Here is a 17,588-nt window from a genome sequence, read left to right on the forward strand (position 1 = left end):
CATACGAAAATTAAATATTGAAAAAACTGTAACACAAGACGACAATTGTCATCATTCATATATTTCAGTGATACTTAACTAAACACCAACTTATTTTTGGCCAGGTGGCTTCCTAATACAAGTATGTCAGTTCATGACCTTTAAAAAGAACCAAATATACATAGGCAATAAAATAAACCTCAACTGAAACTTCAAATCTTACATAAAAATTTACTCAAAATGGGTCAAAGGCTTACATGTAAAATAAGCCAATAAAACTTCCAGGAGAAACATTACAGAAAATCTTCAGATCCTAGAGCTAGGCAAAGAGCTCTTAGCACAATCCGTAGGACAACAACAACAAAAATCAATAAACTGGGCTTCATCAAAATTAAAAACTTTTCTGTTAAAGACCCTCTTAGGAGATGAAAAGGCAAATACTTGCAAAACAAATATCCGGCAAGAACTTATATCTAGAATATGTTTTTAAAAGTCTCAAAACTCAAAGGTAAAAAAAAAAAAAGAAATGAACCAATTCGAAAATGGGCAAAAGACATGAAAAGACATTTCACCAAAGAGGATCTAGAGTTGGCAAGTATGCTACTTTAAAAGATTTTCAACATAATTAGCTATTAGAAAAATGCTAATTAAAAACCACAATGATCTATCACTATCCACCTATCAAAATGGTTAACATTAAAAAAAGTGACAATAGCAAACGTTGGCAAGAATGCAGATAAACTGGATCTTGCATATATTTCTGACTGGCATGCAAAATGGCAGAGACACTATGGAGAAGTTTGACAATTTCTTATAAAACTTAACATTTTCTTGCCATATGACCCTGCATTCACACTCATTGGCGTTTTTCCCAGAAAAGAAAAACCCCTATGTAAATATTAATATCTCAACTTTACTGCAATATTTTAAATTAGCCAATAACTAGAAATAATCCACATGTCCTTCAACAGGTAAACAGATAAATTGTGGTACATATACACAGTAGAATACTATTCAGTGACAAAAAGGAACAAATTATTCATCTATGCAACTGGGATAGATCTCAAGGGAAAGTCAATAACCAAAGATTGCATACTGTAGCATTTAATTTTCATATCATTCTAAAAATGAAAAAAAACATGTTATACCAATGGAAAACAAAACCACTGGTTGCCAAAGGTTAGAGATGGGGTAAGGGAATAGTGTGAGTATAAAAGAATGAGGGAGCTCCTTTCAGTCCATGGATGTAATAGTTCCAGATCATCATTACAGTGGTAGTTACATCAATATACACTTTCAATAAAATTGCAAAAAAGTGGACACACACAAATAAGTGCATGTATTATAAAAACCCATGAAATCTGAATGAGGTCTGTAGATTGTAACAATGTTCACTTCCTGGTTTTGAGACTGCAGTATAGTTAGGCAAGAACATTGCCATGGGGGCAAGTTTGAGAAAGGGTACAGGAGCCTTCTTTGAACTATTTTGCAACTTCCTATGAATCTATAATTATTTCAAAGTATTTCTTCTTTAAATCCGGTCTAATATAATTTGCAGTTCTCCAAATTCATGCTATTTTTAAATGTCCTCTAACCTTTTTTTTTTTTTTTTTTGGCTCATCGTTTCTTGTTTCTTTTTAAAGACTTCTACGTCTAAAGTAGAAGTCTACTCTGGACCTGCTGCGACAAAACTTCAGCTAATTTAATACTCTATGTACTTCCTGCTTACGTGTTGTATTTGTGAGTAGAGGTTTACCTAATACTGCAGGGATAGCATATAGTTTTCAATAAAGGGCACCTTAGGGAAGTGAAGCAAAAAGAGATCTGTTAGTTTCATTACACTCTTATCGCTAGCAAGCACAATTTTAAACAACCAACATAACATGCCAACTGAAGCGGTCAAGAGATGGAAGACTCCCATGCGTAAACAATAAAAATGTACAAATAACGAAAGTATCAGATATTTAACACAGAAAGATCACAGCTAGGAAAAACAAAACAAAACATGGAAATAATAAACATGAACTCATTTGTGAACTTCCAAAATCCTGGGATAATAACCAATCCTCTTGAGAAAACACTGGAAAACAATTAAAAACCAATAGTAAATCAGACATTAGTTACTCATGATCTAAATAATAGTACAGAACGATCATGGCTAGTAGGTCCATAACCTCTTAGGAGAGAAAACCCATATGACCCCAGACACAGCAACGATCTTCTCTGACACCAAAGAGGAACTGCACTCTTCCATAAATTGCTCTTTAATCCTATTAGCAAAGACAAAACACTAAACTTACCTATGATGATAAAATCTTATATTTATATAAAAAGTCTGTGCCAGGTATATTATGAGAATGACAGTCCCACATCTCAAGCTTTCAAAAGAAAAGTACAGGAAGGTATACTGGTAAAGCCTCATAAATGTGCAGGTTGTCAGATAACAAAAGACAATTTGTGTTTAAAGATTGAACGTAAATTAACTGACATCTTTAATTTAGTTCTTCTTTCCAACCTCACAAATACGATATAACTTAAAGATAAATCAGATCATTTTTTAATGAACCCAAGAATACATGAAAAGTTATTAGTAACCGACAAACTCATTTCCTCTCAAAATATTCTCATTATTTTTTAAGAGTAATAATCTGTGAAATTAAAAGGAAAAGACAGTGGTGCTCCCAAGTCTTGGAGCCAGGTAGCTGAGGAGACCCCATCAGTTCATTTGGGACCAGAGCAGTCAAAAGTCTCTGTATTTCCCTAAGAAAATAATCCAGAAAAAATACAGATCAGGTTTAGAAAAGTGAAAGCCATGACTCAGAGATTGGTGATATTGAGGGATGTGGCTGTTGACTTCTCTTGAGAGAAATGAAAACACCTGGGTTCTGCTCAGAAGGTTTTGTACACAGATGTGATATTAGAGAACTACAACATATAGTCTCACTAAAGGTTTTCATCTTATGCAGAAACAGTATCCCTTTTGGAGCAAAGGGAAGAGCTCTGGGATGCTCTGCATCATAGGTGAGACCAAAGGACTTTTCTCAGGAAGGTGTACGTAACAAAAAGCCTTAACCATCAAGGCTCACTTTCAGCTAAGAATGACCATGGGACAGTTCTAGTCAATAATTTGTAAATTGAAAGACCTAGATGGAGTTTACAGGAAATCTAACATATGCTTGGCTAAAATGGACAGAGTAAGCTGAAATGAACATGCTCCTGCTAGGGAGACAGATGTGGGGCCTAGATGTGCCCCGCCATCTTCTAAGCATAAGAAGAAAGACCACAAGCAAAGGACAGTAGAGCAGAAAGATAAAGGATGGCTCAGTGCTAAAGCCCAAACCACTCACGTTCTCTTTCTTTGTCAGAAATACAAAGTTCTACTTCAATAATCAGTCCGTGGGATTTTCTGTTAGTTGAGGGCACACTGGGTTTTCCATTACACAGACCTACATGCATAATTGACTTTATTATGCTTTTGTAACAGAGAACGTACCTGTATTATGCAGTGATTCATAATTAAATATACCCTGTGGCTGTTGTTAATAATTTATGAAAATGAAAATAATTTAGATATAATATCGAATAACATGATTTCATTGGTAAAAGAAATATTTAATTCTCACTTGCTAAATATTTGGAAAACTTCAAGGTTACCTACATAAGAAGTGTACCTGTATACTTGGTTTCTAATTATCATATTTTATTTATTTATTTTTAAAGATCTTATTTACTTATTTGTCAGAGAGAGAGCACAAGCCAGGAAAGCGTCAGACTGAGGGAGAAGCAGACTCCCCTGCTGAGCAAGGAGCCTGTCGCAGGACTTGATCCCAGGAATCAGGGATCATGACCTAAGCCGAAGGCAGATAGTTAACTGACTGAGCCACCCAGGACAATCCCTTTGATTATCATACTTTAGATTACAGACCTAAAGTACATACCCAGAGACTGTGACTCAATTTCTGTTCAATGGATCTACTGAAACACACATGAATATTCCATTTTTCTCTTTTATACATCTCATTGCAAAATCAAACATATTGAAAATAACTGAAATCATCAAATAAAAAGAGAGAAAAGACAAGGCAAGATACAGGATTTAAATTTTATTCTTACTAATAGATTATATGTTCGGACTCTGCTGGATAATTCTTTTATTTTCAAACTTTAAAGCTGCTGCTATATATTTTTTTCTTATTTTCAAAGTTATTCCTGTTTATCAGTAAACTTGATATGACCAGTCCTCCAACCATCCAGAGTTCAGGAGGAAGAAAATCCCTGTAACTGTTTGATGCCCAAGAATATGAACAGTTAGCAGTTAGATAAAAGATGAGAAAAGACGGAAAAGGAAGATCAAAAGAAGAGTGTGAGTTTCTGCAGGCTAGCATTTACCTCTCTCTCTCTAAAGGGAGCTTTGTGCGCATTATACCAGAACTCATCTTGCCTTCAGCTTATAGTAAACAGACGATTGCCTTCTCATTTCCTCTCCAAATTAAGGATCAAAGTTTAAACATATTCTTTTCCTTGTATACTAGACTATGATTAACATTACCACCTCCTCACCTAATTCACACAATAGCTCTACTAGGAAAAAAGAAAGAATCCCTAAAGTAAAGATGTCATCCAACAAAATGGAAGAATTGTGGAGAATTTCTGGTCACGTTACGAATCTGATAGTTGATTTCAAGACACAGCATTGAAGAAGCTAACAATGATAAAATCTTTTGAAAGCAATATCCTAGTGAATATTTATGATGGAAGGCTATTTTATTTATAATATTATCATCATCAAATAACTATTATTTACTTACCGAGGATCTTCAATATATCCCTAGTCCTCAAGACACTCCTAGAAGGTAGGTCCCATCCCACTCTTTTCAGAAACAGAAACTGAGGTTCACAGAGGTTGATTAATTTGCCCTCAGATTCAAAACTACTAGCACACATAAGAGCTTAAGTTCAAAGCTCATCTTGCTCTTACATCACACACATCTTGCTCTTACATATACACATCAATATTTTTATACATTTTCCCATTTTACATGTTAGGAAACTAAATTCAGAGTCTAAACTGTTCTAATCATTTAAACATCAAAACACTAGTTTTACGAGTTAATCTCTATAGCTTAACATCAAGTAAGATTCAATGTAGCTATATAATAAATTAATGAATGTAGATTGTATAGTAACATATGTTTAATGTGGTTTTACCTTTCATTAATGTACTATACTCTAAATACAAAACAGAATATGCTGCTTTTGGATGTTAAACATAAAAGAACCCTGGATTCAAAACAGTGGTAAGCATCTACTGAGGGATAGACACCACAAGAAGAGAATGTACTCTTTACTGAAAAATAAACTTACTTTAGAATGAACTGGTAGTAGCAATTCTCTCCAATGAAAACACTTTCATGTTTTCCTTTAATATCTACAAATGTATAATTGAAGTTTAATAAATGCTTTCAAAAAAACAGCAGCATGATATTCTTATCAGTCTAAAACTATAGCACAATTCACAGGGACTATATTAACACCTTGCTGACTAACTAGGGCCAGCTTGGTGGGAGCCGAACTGAATCCTCTAAGAAGTTATCACATAAAGAGTCATTTCTCAGGAGGTGGTACAGCAGGCACCAGAGCCTAAACTAAACCAAAATGCTCCATCAAGTCATTTTAAGGCACTTTGAAAATGAAAAGAGGTCAGAGCCTCTTGCCCATCACTGTAGAAAATTCAGGAGTAACCGGAGTTAGTACAGATCGCAGCTGCAAAGGGCAAATAAATCTACCAGTACAGAAGAGTGGGCAAGATACATCTTGTAATCTTTAGATTTTTCCCTGCCTTCTAGAATCACTGACATTTGACTTTCCTCAGAGCCAACAACTTGGCCAGGCACTGAGAAAAAAGTGCACCATGCAGCTATGATATAAAATTTCTGTGCTGTGAGAATCAATTTTTGGTGTGGCTGCTGACACACCAACTCCAAAGTGCTTTCCCACTCTGATTAGCTACCATGTAAAAGCTATTTTCGTTTCCAACAAAATAGAGATGTTCACTGTAATTGTAACACTTGGTATGCTTGGGGTCACAAAAAACACTCCTCCCATTCTTGGGCACACTATTTGACATCAGGCTCTCTCAAACTGAACATCCCTTCGGCAACTAAACCTTTAGACTCTGTGGGAATATCTAATTAATAATGACTTTCTTGATTTTCTCTAGTTATCTTTAGCTCTTTACTCGAACATATATTTCTCTTCCCTAGACTGTCATACATAATCCTCTGGTAACTACTGCTTCTTCTCTGTTGATCCTAGCACTCCCCACATTTTTAGCTCAAGGTAAGTTGACCTGAGATTCATTGCTATGGAAAAATAAGTAGACTCAGAACACATTCATGCAAATACTACACTGTTTCCTATAAGCCAGGTATGGTTCTATGGACTGAGAAGACAAGAGTAAACAAACTATACAGAGAAAGCACCCACCCATGGGAGCAAATGATCTAGCTAGGGATACAAAAGGGCAGAAAGACAACTACATGACGGTGGATGAACACCCTTAGGATGGGGATGTTCAAGGTGGCAGACAAGAAGTGAGGCGCCTCACCCAGTCTGTAAGAAGGTATTAGGATGGGGAGAAATCAGGGAAGGTATATTTCTCTAAGCTGTTTCCAGAAGCATGTTTAGGAACATTTAAGATAGCAGCAAAGTCTGCATAAAACAGAACGATCAGGATGTACAAAAGCACAGCTGGAAGCATGTCTAGACCAAAACACGTGGCTTCCAACACAGAATATATTCCGGCACACGGCCAACTTATATCCTTTAAACATTTGTCAAAGATCTATTTAATGGGGTAGAGGAAAATTGTATTAATAAAAATATATAAAAGGGTTCACTTATTAATTCATTTCCACTGAGCTGAAGGAGTCACTTCTGATAAAAATCAAAAATGTTTCTGGTTCTTAAACTCTCTTGCCTTTTATTCATGATTTTTCTAGATCCCTGCCTTCTTGTGAGCCCAAACGAAGAAATGAAAATCTTCAATATTAAAAAGCAGTGCACGCGTAAAGTGGATACAATTCCAACTTACACTGGTGATATTTTAGTGTCTCTTACAGAACGGTTCTCAGACATCTGAGCTGTCTCTCTAGACCCTTAGGCCCCCTCTGGTTAGATGGTATAGAGTGAGAAGGAAGGTCCAATAATGAGGCTAAAAAGGTAGACAGAGACCAGATAGTACAGAATCTTGCACATCATGAGAAGTAGTCTGTATTATACCTTAAAAGCCATGGGGAATTGCTGAGAAAATGTAAAAAAAGGCTGTTTTTGTAAACCAGACTAGAGATGCTAACAACATGTGTAGGATGAGAGCAGTAGAAATATAAAGTGGCATGTGGTTGAAAAACAGGAGCTATAATTGACTCTACCTGGAGATAAGAAGAAAGAAGAGGTGAGCAATAAGGATAAATGTTAAGTTTTTAGGCTCGAGCATTTGGTAGATAGGCCACCACACACGGAGGGTATAAAGGAACAAACAGGTTTGGGATGAAAAACCCTAAATTTGGTTTATACATGTTGAGTTTTGTACTTCTAGGACATCAAAATGAAAGTATTTATAAATATGACCGAGACCAGGAGATTTGAGTTTGAAGACAGATGTGGGCAGCCTCAGTACATAAATGGAATCCATGGGATGGAGAAGAATGCCTAGGGAAAGTATATAAGTAGAAATACATAAAAGGACATAGGGAAGAGCCTTGAGAATCTCTTATGTTAAATGGTCAGAGACAGAGGAAAAGCCATCAGAGGTAATAAAAGAAAAGCAAAACATTTCAATGGCTTCAAGGATCCAATAAGTGACCCAAAATGTCCAGTGCTAGAGATAAAGAAGGAAAGATGTATCCACTAAATTACCAAGAAGTCATTGTCTGTGAACTTGTTGAAAATAGTTCTTGAAAGATTAATCCCAGTTGCAGTGCTACTAGCCACGTGAATTTAAGCAACTAACCAAATCTCAGCTTCTTCATCTGTAACTCATGAAAAATAAAAACCTTCCTGCCTCATGGTTTTGTCATCAGGATTAAATTAAAAGCTAAAAACACTAATAAACTTTAAACAGGAATATAGACAAGTGCAACCGCAACTGTGTTGTTCTATAAACTGTACACAAATGTCAATTCTCTTTTTCACACACATGGCCCAGAAGTCACATTTAACTTATACTAGACAATATAACGTGGTCAACAGAAATGACTCACTCTTAGGCAAAAGCTTTAAGAAACGGTGTATAGTTTAACACATTCTGTATTCCCTACAGCTAACATTATGGCAGCATGTTTCAAAACGAAGCTTCTATCACCCTAAATCCTTGAGTGATGACCATGAGAAGACCCTGACACACACTGGCATGTAATATAGGAACAATTAATCTTATTGTTTTAAAACACTAAGATTTTAAAATTATGATCACAGCAACTAATAGTATATATAATAGGTAAAAAAAGGACAGCCAAAAGGAAAATCCCATCATAGAAGGTAACCAATGAGACATCATTGGCACTATCAAATGCACTAATGTACTAATTTTTATTTTATGTCACAGAGTAATTCATTAATCCTCACACTTGATTTGACATTCTTAAGAGTTACAGAAAAGGTAAACAAGAACAACAAATGTACATAATAGAATTGTTAATGAAGGTACTTCAGTTGGGAAAGAATGAAACAGTCTATCAACGACAAGAAATGACCTCCCCCATCGCCATTCTTAAATACCGTTAATTGGACCCTAAATTTTCTTCACTCTTTGGTAAGGTCTACTTTGGGCCTGAATGACTGGGTGTATATTCGTGTTAGGCCAAAGACACAATGTTCCACTGGGTTATTAGAAACAAACAGAAAATAGGAAAAGTAACTGGGACCAAACTTTATGAGGGAAGAACTCTTTTATTCTTCACATGTTAACAATAGAAGTTGCTACTGCCAAATCCCAAATTACTATTTGATATGCCTAAATGGAACATGTGTGCTGGAAATGGCAATTACTCAGAACCAAGGTGAGAAGTAGAATCCAGGTCAGAGTCAGATACAAGGGGCCAATGGATTAGCCTTTTCATCAAAAACACTGGATTCCCCTCACTTCCTTATTCTGGCCTTTGTCCCTCCCATTAATTGTGACAAACCATAAAAGAGGATCCTAACTGCTTCAGTCCCAATGGAGTTGAAGTGAATTACGAGAAACACACACTTAACAAGGGTTGGTCTTCAGCTGTGATCTTTTTTTGTTTTAAAGAAGGTAGGGAAACATAAAGAAAACATCCCACAAGTCTTCTTTTAGAAATGTCTTTTGTTATTTACAAAGCATAGAAATAAATTAGGATCATCATTAATAAACACATCAAAAAAATCTGACTACCATCTTTTGCTCAAAATTTTTTGACTATTTCTACATCAAATCCAATTTTGAACCATGAAGATTATGCAGTCACTTTGAAAATGGAAGCTGTAAATACTGAAAGCAATTTCATAAGGTTGTGTAAGGCCCCAATCACCTGACTAACTGAGCAACAGCTCAAGGTGACTACTTCGAGGAGAGCTCATTCATTAGGATAAACAAGCTCTGCAATGAGATGTTATATTGAACTTTGTGTCCTCAACTTCTTTTGTTCACAGGGAATCCTTAATAAACAGTTGCTGGATTAAATGCAAGTAGTAAATGACAATGCCAAGTTATGAACTTTTTTTTTTTCCAAATTCCAAATCAATCCTGTTCCAGTACCCCCAATACTGCTTCTTGCCAATAACTAAACAGCCATTTTCTGGGGCGCCTGGGTAGCTCAGTCAGTTAAGTGTCTGCCTTCCACTTGGATCAAGCGGGTATTGGGCTTGCTTCTCCCTCTCCTGCTCCCCCTGCTTGCTCTCTCTCTGTCAAATAAATAAACAAAATCTTAATAAATAAATAAATAACGGCAATTTTCTATTACTTGAAAATGTGACCATGCATATTCTGTTGCCATGGTAGTTGTCCTCTTGGAGTCACTTGGCTAAAAGGTCAGAAAACCATTAAATCACAATGTGCTTATCTCACAAATATAACTACCATCACTGGTATGACAACTGTTTTAATCTTAAAAACTATACCTTTGAAGTTAAGCTGACTACTATTACAATTATTATGCCAGCAACTTTACTGTGCTAAACCAAGTTACTATAGCATGATGGGGGGACAAACTAAAGCTAAAGCTCCTAAATCTCTCGATAGAAGTTTGGCTTCAAAGGCCTTTCTCCCTCTTCCGAATGGCAATGCCAAACACAGACAAATGTTGCTGACAAATGTTGCTCTATGTTTACTCATCAAAGCTGGCCCGCGGGAAATAAAGTGGCCAAAATACGCTAATCTCCTCTGAGAGAGGATATAGTAACAAGGAAAGAACACAAGCTGCCTGAAAGAATCGTGTTGGACATAAAATCACAGTATTTGCAATGAAATAAACGAAAAACGCAAACGCGCGATTACACAGGCCGAGTGTTACGCACACGCTAATTCACAGGGCAACTCTGTGAACGGAAAGGTCAGAAAATCTGCAGTGGCTTTGCCTCGCTCGGTAGAGCGCCTGAGGAAACTAGTGCTGGGAGTCAAAGCACGTACCCAATGGCGCAAAACCACGGATTCGAACGGAAGGGAGAGGGGATGAGGAAAGTTTATTCAGTGCTGCCACGCCCGGCCCGGGTGCCAGAGTTATCAAACCCCTCTCTGAAAGACACTGGACCCAGGTAACGGGCTCAACCCGCCGCCCACCCAAAAAAGTTGCTACCCTCCGAGGTCGGGGGCGGGCCAGCGAGCGGCGGGGCGGGGCCCAAGAGGCGGGACCGCTAAGGGGCGGGGCCTGCGCGCGGCGGAACCGAGGGGCGGCGGGAGCCCGCAGCCCGCGCCTGAAAGGCAGCCTGTCTGCTAAGAAGAGAGGGGGGATGGGGGTAGAGAACGCTGAGGTGGCGTCAGGCGGTACCTGCGCTGGAAGTCCCCGGCGAAGGGCTTCAGGTACGGGTCGATCTCCAGAAGTCGAGCTAGTTCCGGCACGTCCGCCAGGGCTGCAGCCAGCGCCGTCTCAGAGCTGTCGGCCCGAGCCTCGGAAGCCGCCATCTTCTGCTGCAGCCCGAGTAGCTGAGCCCGAGAGGGTCGATTGGAACCAGAGCGGGAACTGGAGCTCTAACTGGGAGGAAGGCGGCGAAGGCGGAGCCGGAGGACGCTGCGGCGAGCTTTGGCGGCCCAGGGCCCTTTATAGCCGGAGTGAACGGCCGTTCGTCCCCCCCCCCCAACTCCCCCGGCGTCGGGGCGGAGCGGGACCCAGGGTGATTCCCGGACGCACCTCCCGAGCAGGGGGTGAGGCGTCCAGGGCCTCCGCCCACTCACGCGGCTAGCACCTGAAGGCCGGGAGACTTGCCCCTTCCTCTGCAACCTCCTCCCGGCTGGGCCGAGGCCGCCCTAGCAGGCGGATCCCGGCAGCTGCCGGAGCTCAGCCTTGCCCTCCCTTCCCCTGACCCTTACTTGGCTCCAGAGCTAACCCTCAGCTTTTCTTCTGTAAACAACTCCTGTGGCATCCTTTTCACATGGATGTGTGGTTTTCTTGGAGGGGACTTTCTCAAAGTTCTGAGAATTTGTTAGCGCCGTATTGCAGACAGCAAATAAATTCACTGTGAGAGGAAGTATGGCTATAGGAATACCTTTGAGAATGTTCACACCATTGTCTACCCAGAAACTCATGTAGGGTTATCTTGTCACATGAATTAACCAAAGAAAGTCAGGATCCTGGAAAGATCCCAGGGATACTGTGATGTTCTGATACTATTCTCTGGGTTGCCAGCGGCAGAGAGTTGAAACCGTGGCAAGAATTTTGCCCATTTCCCATACCTCAAAAAGAAACAAAGGGGGTTAAAAAAACAAAACAAAATACTTTTTGCTCTTGTTTATAATTGTAACAAATTTTTTCGACGATTAAACTGAACTCTCCTTGATAAATGGTACAGGAAGAACATTAAATTGGATTTCAAATGTACCACTTACTAATGAAGTGCTAATGCAAGAAATCGCTCTTCTTCTTAGCTTAAGAAGGGTGAACCCTATGTAAACTTCCCCAATTGGAACTTCCTGATGTTCTTTCATTCCCATTAACTGGCTTCTGGCTTAACGATTCTTTTTGGAGAGTACAGCATTGTATGTACATGGAGAGAATTGGACCCACCAACCCAGGAGTTTCCAAATTGCTTTGAACCTAGGAACTGGAGAGTTTCTGAGTCTCTTTCCCAGTTAAGGTTTGGATGTGGAGAATTCTAGGGGCTACAGAAAGGGAAGATTGTTGATTAGCATTGGCCTTGAATTTTAAAACATTCAAAACATTTTTTGTGAAAGGGTTAATAAAGGACTTGATGAGCAATACCTAGCAAAAGAGGATCTCTAAGTGAAAGCGTGGAGGACTTGGACAACATTCAGAAAGGCATACTTTACTTTTCATGAAGATGACAACATGCAAATGTCAATAAAATATAAAACATTGTAAAACAGCACTTGAAACTCAGAAGCAAGTTACCCAATAGACCCACAAATCTGTATCTCTTAACCTAAACTTTTCTCAGAAATCCAGGTTTGTATCACTACCTACAGAAATCTCCATTTAGCTGGCTAAAAGACCTAAACTATCTCCAAAATACACCCTAAATGAGTCTTCCCATCCTTTGTGCTGTCACTCATACAAGCAGCCTCTCATTTGGACTAACATATCTAACTAGTTTCCCTCTTTTTTTTTTTTTTTTGAAATTTAAAGATTTATTTGACAGAGAGGTGCACAAGCAGGGGGAGTGGGAGAGGGAGAAGCAGGCTCCCCATTGAGCAGGGAGCCTGATGTAGGGCTTGATGCCAGGACCCTGGGATCATGACCTGAACCAAAGGCAGATGCTTAACCAGCTGAGCCACCCAGGTGCCCCAACTAGTTTCCGTCTTTACTCTTTCTCCCCTCTAATCCTTTGTCTGGTGTTCTCAAGTTTAATGTGCATATAAATCCCTTGAGGATGTCACTAAAAGTACTTAGTCTCATTCAGTTCTGGATGGTACCTCAGATTCTGCAATTTTAACAAGCTCAGAGGTGATGCAGCTGTTACTGGTTAGGGGCACAGTTTGAATAGTAAGGCTCTACCCAAGGAGTAAATCATACAACTTAAGTGACATGCTTGTTCACTCAGAGTTAAATATAGACTTCTTATCATTCCCTAACAACTCTTGTATTATCTGGACCCTGACTATGTATCCACCACTTTTCTCATCTCATCAGGTTTTACTATTCTTTAGAAATACTGACTTTCCTGGGACTCACAGAACTTTGTAGCCTTTGAGACTTTTTATGTGCCCTTCTCTGTTGGGAATTCTCTTCATGACTCAGCTCTACATGGCTGGTTCTTCCCAGCATTCCTTCTCAGCGTAAATGTCAACTCATCTTGAGAAGCCTCTGCTTCCACTACTTAATAAGATTCTTCAGAATCTATTATAACACTTTCTCTCCCATGCAGCAATTAACAAAATTAGGTGTTTCTATCTCTCTCTTTTTCCTTTTCTCTTATGTACTGATCTCCCCCATTAGAATGTAAACTCCAAGAGAGCAGGGACCTATTCTCTCTTCACTATTGAGCAAGTACTTAATGAGGTCCCATGTGACAGCCACTTCAGTTTCCTAGGTATTGGGCTAAAAGGTAAACAAGACAAGTCCCAGTTGTCATAAAGCTTACATGGGAGAGGTGGGGGGCGAAAGAATGTCAACTAACATATAAGAAATGCTTCTCAAAATCCGTAAATGTCCAGTTGTAATAAATATGATAGTAATAAATGCAGAAAATTAAAATTAAGCTAATACGTCTGCTTTAGTTATGGTGGTAAAGGAGGGGCTCTCAGAACTGACATTTAAGCTAAGTGTAATGACAAGGAATAAGCCATGAAAGAAAGAGCATTGCAAGTAAAGAGTTTGCAATGGGGAATGAGTAGATTTAGTCACAGAAAAAAGAATTCTGGTGTACCTGCTCTATAGTAAGAAGAATACCAAGAAGTAGGGTGTGAGAGCTAGGCAGCTGTTTGATCATATCGGAGCTGTAATTTAAGTATGATAGGATGCTATAGAAGGGTTTTGAGCAGAAAACTGATTAAGTTTGATTTACATTTAAAAAATATTTACATTTAAAAAAATATCTTCCCTATGGAAAATGGAATACAAGAATGCGAGCAGAGAGACTATTAGACTATTAGGATGCCACTACAATGTCCAATTGGATATATATTCCTTTAAATTCCTCCATTAAAATGTTCTAAAACTGGATGAGGCAAAGGCTACACAATTCTGTAAGTTACCAAAAATCACTGAATTATACATTTAAAGCAGGTGAATTTTAGGGTGTAAATTACACTCCATGAAACTAGTTTAAAATTTTCTCCTATATAGACTGTAAGAATCTCAGTCTCCAAACTGATACGCACTTATTTCTGGATTAAATTGAGCAGAGACAGTAGCCAGCTAGCCTTCCCTCTACACCTGCCAAGCCTCTCAGAGGACCTTGGAGGTCCCGGTTGTCATTTTATCTTCAGACTTGCTCACCCTCTAACCTCTCTACTTAGATGGCCAAGTAGAGGGTGTTCAATGTGATGGTAATTGTTACTGCCTGGAAGTCAGTCCGAAGCAAACAACTTTTTTTCAGAGACAGTACTTAATGGTTTTTAGATGATAATGATTTTCAATTACTTTTGTCGCCAGTTGGATGAGAATCAGTGACCTAAAGGTGAAAGGCTCTAACTTTTGTGACAAATACTCTGAACATCTTGTCCTCTCCATTAGAACTTAAACAATTTTCTTTGGTCTCAGACTTACCCAATCAAATGGCAGTTTTCATTTAACTTGGAGTTTCAGGCTTCCCTTATGCCTTTATGTTATCTCTAGTGATTATATATGTGAAATTTTCAGTACTTCTGAATTGTTTTTTATTTGAAATGTTTACAAACTTTTTAGGCATAAAATCTTGTAAGAAAGGATCAGATAGCTGAGCTTATCATAATGGACTTATTCTGAAAGACTGTAGTGCTTCTTTACTATAAAAGCTGATAGTAATACACTGCTTGCCACAGTCAAGGCACCGTTTTAACCATTGTGTGGTGTGGTGTGTATGTGTAAAATCCTTAGTTAACCCTATGATAAAGACACATAGAGATGAAGAAAATCGCTTAAGATAATACAGCTAGTAGGAGTCAGGATTTGAATCCAGGTACACCTTTTACAGTCTATGATTTTAAGAACTATTTTATCCTACCTCTCAGAAAGATGAATATAGAGACAAATATGTAGGAGAGTTTTATTTTTTTTTTTAAGACTTCAAGACAAAAATTAGACAAAACTTAAAACACTATCTGTCAACCTTACCTGAATGAAACCCAGATCCCTGGCAAACTTAACTGGTCCACAAGAAAATGAAGAGCCAGGAAGTGGACAAAAAAATAAAAAGACATTTTACATGTAAAAGTTTAAGTCACAAAGCCCATGGATTAAAGCCTCATGCAACTATAATCACCTATTATGATGGCTTGAGTGGTGGCTCCCCAAAAGATGTGCCCAGTCCAAATCCGTAAGACCTGTGAACGTTATCTTATTTATGAAAGAGGTCTTTGCAGACACAATTAAGGATCTTGAAACGAGGAGATCATCCTACAGTATCTAGATTATCTGGTTCCTAAATCCAATGATAGTGTCTTTAGAAGAGATACGCAGAGCAGACAGAAACAAGATGGGGGAGTAAAGTGACTGTGAAGGCAAAGATTGGAGTGATACAGACATAAGTCAAAGAATGTCAGTAGGCACCAGAAACTGGAAAAGGCAAAGAATAGATTCTCCCTAAAGCTTCCAGGTGATATATGGCCCTGCTGACACCTTGATTTTAGACATCTGATCCTCAAAACTACTAGGGAATATATTTTATTTAAATATGTTATTTAAATCATATGAGAGAAGAACTGCTTTAGGGCATTAATTGGCATATTTATATACCATCTATTTAACAAAAAGAATTCGAGGTGGCTAATAAAAATACTTGGGGGATGGAGGCACCTGGGTAGCTCATTCAGTTAAGAGTTTTCCTTCAGCTCATGTCATGAACCCAAGGTCCTGGGATCAAGCTCCACATCAGGCTCCCTGCTCAGAGGTGAATCTGCTTCTCCATCTCCCTCTGCCCCTCTGCCCTTTCTGTGGACGTGCGCTCTCTTGCTCTACAAAATGAGATGTCACCTCATACCTATCAGAATGGCTAAAATTAACAACACAGGAAACAACAACTGTTGGTGAGAATGTAGGGAAAGGGGAACTCTTACACAGTTGATGGGAAGGCAAACTGGTATAGCCATTCTGGAAAACAGTATGGAGGTTCCTCAAAGAGTTAAAAATAGAACTACCCTATAATCCAGCAGTTGCAGTACTAGGTATTTACCCAGAGGACACAAAAATACTGATTTGAAGGGACACATGCACCCTGATGTTTATAGCAGCATTATTGACAATAACCAAATTACTGAAAGAGCCCAAACATCCATCAGCTGATGAATGGATAAAGAAGAGGTGAGATATATATATAGATATAGATATAGATACAGATATAGATATAGATAATGGAATAGTACTCAGCCATCAAAAAGAATGAAATATTGCCATTTGCAATGACATGGATGGAGCTAGAGTATTCTATGCTAAGTGAAATAAGTCAGAGAAAGACAAATACCATATGATTTCACTCATGTGGAATTTAAGAAACAAAACCAATGGACATAGAGGAAGGGAAGGAAAAATGAAACAAGATAAAAACAGAGGGAGGCAAACCATAAGAGACTCTTTAACTACAGGCAACAAACTGAGGGCTGCTGGAGGGGAGGTTGGTGGAGGGATGGGGTAACTGGGTGATGGGGATTAAGGAGCACACTTCATGTAATGAGCACCTGCTATTATATGCAACTGATGAGTAACTACATTCTACTCCTGAAACAAATAATACACTATATATTAATTAAATTTAAATAAAAAATTAAAAAGAGTGAAATCTTGCCATTTACAATGATGTGGCTAGAGCTAGACTGTATTATGCTAAGTGAAATAAGTCAGTGAGAGAAAGACAAATACTTATATGTGAAATTAAAAAAAAAAAACAAATGAACATGGGGGTGCAGGGAGAAAAGAGGGAGGAAAACCAGGAAACAGACTCTTAATTATGGAGAACAAACTGAGGTTTGCTGGAAGGGAGGTGATTAGGGAGATGGGTTAAATGGGTGATGGGTATTAAGGAATGCAATTGTGGTAAGTCCTGGGTACTATATGTAAGTGATGAATCATAAGGTATTACTGATGCTAATACTACAGCATATGTTAACTAGCTGTAATTTAAATGAAAACTTGAAAGAGTTAAAAAAAAATGGCTCCATAAGTGAGAGGGATTGAGGAACATTTTGAACAATGTACTCCAAAGCCAATTTTATTTTTATTTTTTTAAAGATATTATTGATTTATTTGAGAGAGAGATAGAGAGCATGAGAGGAGAGAAGG

The 17,588-nt window shown here is 38.4% G+C and overlaps 1 protein-coding gene across 1 annotated transcript in view; it reads right to left on the minus strand.

Moving 5' to 3' along the window:
• GBE1 (1,4-alpha-glucan branching enzyme 1) overlaps positions 1-11,518 on the minus strand; it is a 281,560-nt gene extending 270,042 nt beyond the window's left edge. Inside the window, exon 1 of the mRNA XM_080808172.1 lies at positions 10,989-11,518. Within this exon, the coding sequence (XP_080664298.1) occupies positions 10,989-11,122 (134 nt within the window). The 5' untranslated portion in view covers positions 11,123-11,518. The remainder of the gene's footprint in view (positions 1-10,988) is intronic.
• Positions 11,519-17,588: the final 6,070 nt, after the last annotated feature.

Source organism: Martes martes, assembly GCF_963455335.1.
Source record: "Martes martes genome assembly, chromosome: 1".
In the NCBI taxonomy this organism is placed as follows: Eukaryota; Metazoa; Chordata; class Mammalia; order Carnivora; family Mustelidae; genus Martes; species Martes martes.